The following is a 2441-nucleotide window of genomic DNA, read 5'->3' on the forward strand; positions in this document are numbered from 1 at the left end:
GTGTCCATGTCACGACATGACTTTGTTGACGGCGTGCTTGACCTGTTCTGTTCCTGTCTCAAGTCGGGTCGATTGCTTGATCTGTGCTTTGTATCGGATCCGTGCTTTGTTGTTAACCCGAGCCCGTCCGCTAACTATACCTGAAGACGCCTACCATCCTACTTTCGAAGTGTCGCTAGATATAGGACCACCTGTATTGGATCGGTCGAGTAGGCTATATAAAATGCCTTTTAAAGGCGGAAATTTATTGTATTCGCAGTCCCCTCTAACTTCATTTTTGAAACATCAGTTTATCCACCATACAAAAATTAGACACATAGATTCATCACGATAAAAATATAAACCATATAACTCTGTAAACAACTGTATTGTATTGTTAATAACTACTTTAAAGAATTCTGTCCTACACTGTGCACGTCTAACTCAGTACTTGAAATACTTGACGATATGGTCGTTGAACTGGACTTTCCAGCAACACATTCAAGATTGTAATACTGTACAATGCATGGTGGTGGTCGATTTGAGATCACTTCTGTGATTTTGGTGACAATCCATTGGGCCATCTTTATTACTGCAATGTGTACGGAAAATTGCAGGATCATAGCCCCAAAGCCCTTGTAAAGTCCGGCAAATCCTTCCGAAATGATAGTTGTTCGATAGCAGTCGACAGCCCCTTGGTAGTTTGTCAGAATGGGAACCACTGCGTAGCCATTGTCCAAGTTGTCGATTATAGTACGCGTGCCTTGTAGCTGAAGTCTATGTAAAATCGTTTCAAAGGGAAAGAATATTAATTCGGTAGTAAGCGTGGCGATAAGATTTCCATAAATCTCCGAATTTTGCTGCTCAAGCGGGTCAGCGCAAAATGTTGAGTCACAATTTTCTTGCACAAGCGATTGTCGGCGGAGCATTATGCGTGAGGCCACGCCACGTATTACTAAATTGAATAAATACTTTGTGACGCCCAACGAAGCACTAGGCCCAATCAACGCCCAAGCAGGGAGCATTCTACCCCTTTGCGGATAACTCCAGAAGAAAAGTCGAAGACTGCCCTCACGAAACACATCAAAAAGTCCAGGCTTTTCGCTCGCTATATCGCTTTGCACAGTCTCCACCAGAGAGGCGGCATGGAAAGGAACAACCAGTCCTACGCTTATGCTAAAAAAAAAAAGTTAGTGTTTTTAAAGTACATACATGGCGTCGACGTACCACTTAAGGAGAACATGTTGGCCAAAGCGCTTAAGCGTTGTCTGACTATTTACGTCTTTGGGCCAACTAGTAAGCTTTGAGATAGCATCGTCCACGGCTAAGCTCAAGCCTCGCACCAGGAGACAGCTTCCAAGGCCCTTCCAAAGCGTCGTTAACCCCTGCCGCCTGTGCAAATGAACAATGCTTGGCAGTAGCGTAAACGGATGTAAGTGAAAACGCTTCGAAGCATTATAAACCTGGCACTGCCGACGTAATACAATAAATGGATGGCTCAGGAGGTTTTCTGTGACCAGTGAAATCCATTGAACTCCAAAGACGAGGAACTTCCGCAATGATGTGTCTAATAAATGTATATTCAGATTAAACGAGGGCAGGATCAAATCACTTACCATCCTCTTGGTTATTCATGTATTTGTCAAGATCCTTCTGTTTCTTTAGTGGCAATGTTAATTCGAGCTCTGAATTGATATATCGAATTTTAGTAGTGGCATCTTGATCTGCGTTTATGTTATCTACAATGGACTTTTCGCGGTAATCAATACTACATACATATGTCAACCAAATCACAGAGGTTTATATAATTAAATTAATTCAAGCTATACATGTTACCTGGTACCCAAACTTTGTTGGGCCCACAGATTGTGTATACATCGTTTACCTGCTTTTTTCTTTGCATCTGATCTTCTAATTGTCCACGCTTTGCTACAAACCTGGACGAGGTAACGACCCATTTATTAATTGTGATATATGTATATATTTTCAGTTCAAAATTTACGTGGAATAACTATTTATGCCTGACATGATTGGTTTAATGTATACTGATGGCTTATTGTGTGACTGCTATCCCAAATGTGTTTGAGACTTTCTTGAACCGACAGGAATGTGGCTAAAAACAATCCATCTATATAATATTTAGAGGAGAGGTGTCATTGCATTCAAAAATCGATACACATTCTATAATAATGGTACTCCAACATCGGCTCTTAATTTGATTTAATCTTGTAAATCTGATATTTAACCACTTTCTTGTATAAAATATTCTCATCATCCACGAGTTTATTCTGTATTCAAACCGATAGTGGACGGCGACTTATCGATAATTTACGCGCAAATACTATTTGTCGGCCAGGCCAGGTTCCCTTTTATTGGAATATCACAGTTTCATTAAGGCATTCCGGTCTTCTCTTGAATTATTTTTATTTATTTAATTAATTTTAGTTGAGATCCGGAACTAA

At 40.4% G+C, this 2441-nt stretch overlaps 1 protein-coding gene across 4 annotated transcripts; it reads right to left on the bottom strand.

Moving 5' to 3' along the window:
- Positions 1 to 210: 210 nt before the first annotated feature.
- On the bottom strand, positions 211 to 2131 carry LOC117186381 (solute carrier family 25 member 46). Of its 4 annotated transcripts, XM_033387103.1 has the most exons (5): positions 1982 to 2131; positions 1865 to 1916; positions 1596 to 1728; positions 1207 to 1546; positions 211 to 1155 (listed from the first exon to the last, which is right to left on the bottom strand). In XM_033387103.1, the coding sequence occupies exons 1-5, from the start codon at positions 2005 to 2007 to the stop codon at positions 384 to 386; spliced, it is 1323 nt and encodes a 440-aa protein (XP_033242994.1). In that variant the 5' UTR covers positions 2008 to 2131; the 3' UTR covers positions 211 to 383. The 4 variants fall into 4 exon arrangements, with proteins under 4 accessions (XP_033242994.1, XP_033242996.1, XP_033242995.1 ...); XM_033387105.1 differs by lacking the exon at positions 1865 to 1916 and having other exon boundaries at positions 1917 to 2131; XM_033387104.1 differs by having other exon boundaries at positions 1596 to 1718; positions 1865 to 2131.
- Positions 2132 to 2441: the final 310 nt, after the last annotated feature.

This window comes from Drosophila miranda, chromosome XR (genome assembly GCF_003369915.1).
Source record: "Drosophila miranda strain MSH22 chromosome XR, D.miranda_PacBio2.1, whole genome shotgun sequence".
Classification (NCBI taxonomy): Eukaryota; Metazoa; Arthropoda; class Insecta; order Diptera; family Drosophilidae; genus Drosophila; species Drosophila miranda.

Coding starts and splice junctions, on each gene's coding strand:
- LOC117186381 (XM_033387103.1), bottom strand. CDS start 2,007: ATGTCAGGCATAAATAGTTATTCCAC. Junction 1,547..1,595: donor CATGAATAACCAAGAGGATG/GTAAGTGATTTG, acceptor TACATTTATTAG/ACACATCATTGCGGAAGTTC. Junction 1,156..1,206: donor CAACATGTTCTCCTTAAGTG/GTACGTCGACGC, acceptor TTTTTTTTTTAG/CATAAGCGTAGGACTGGTTG.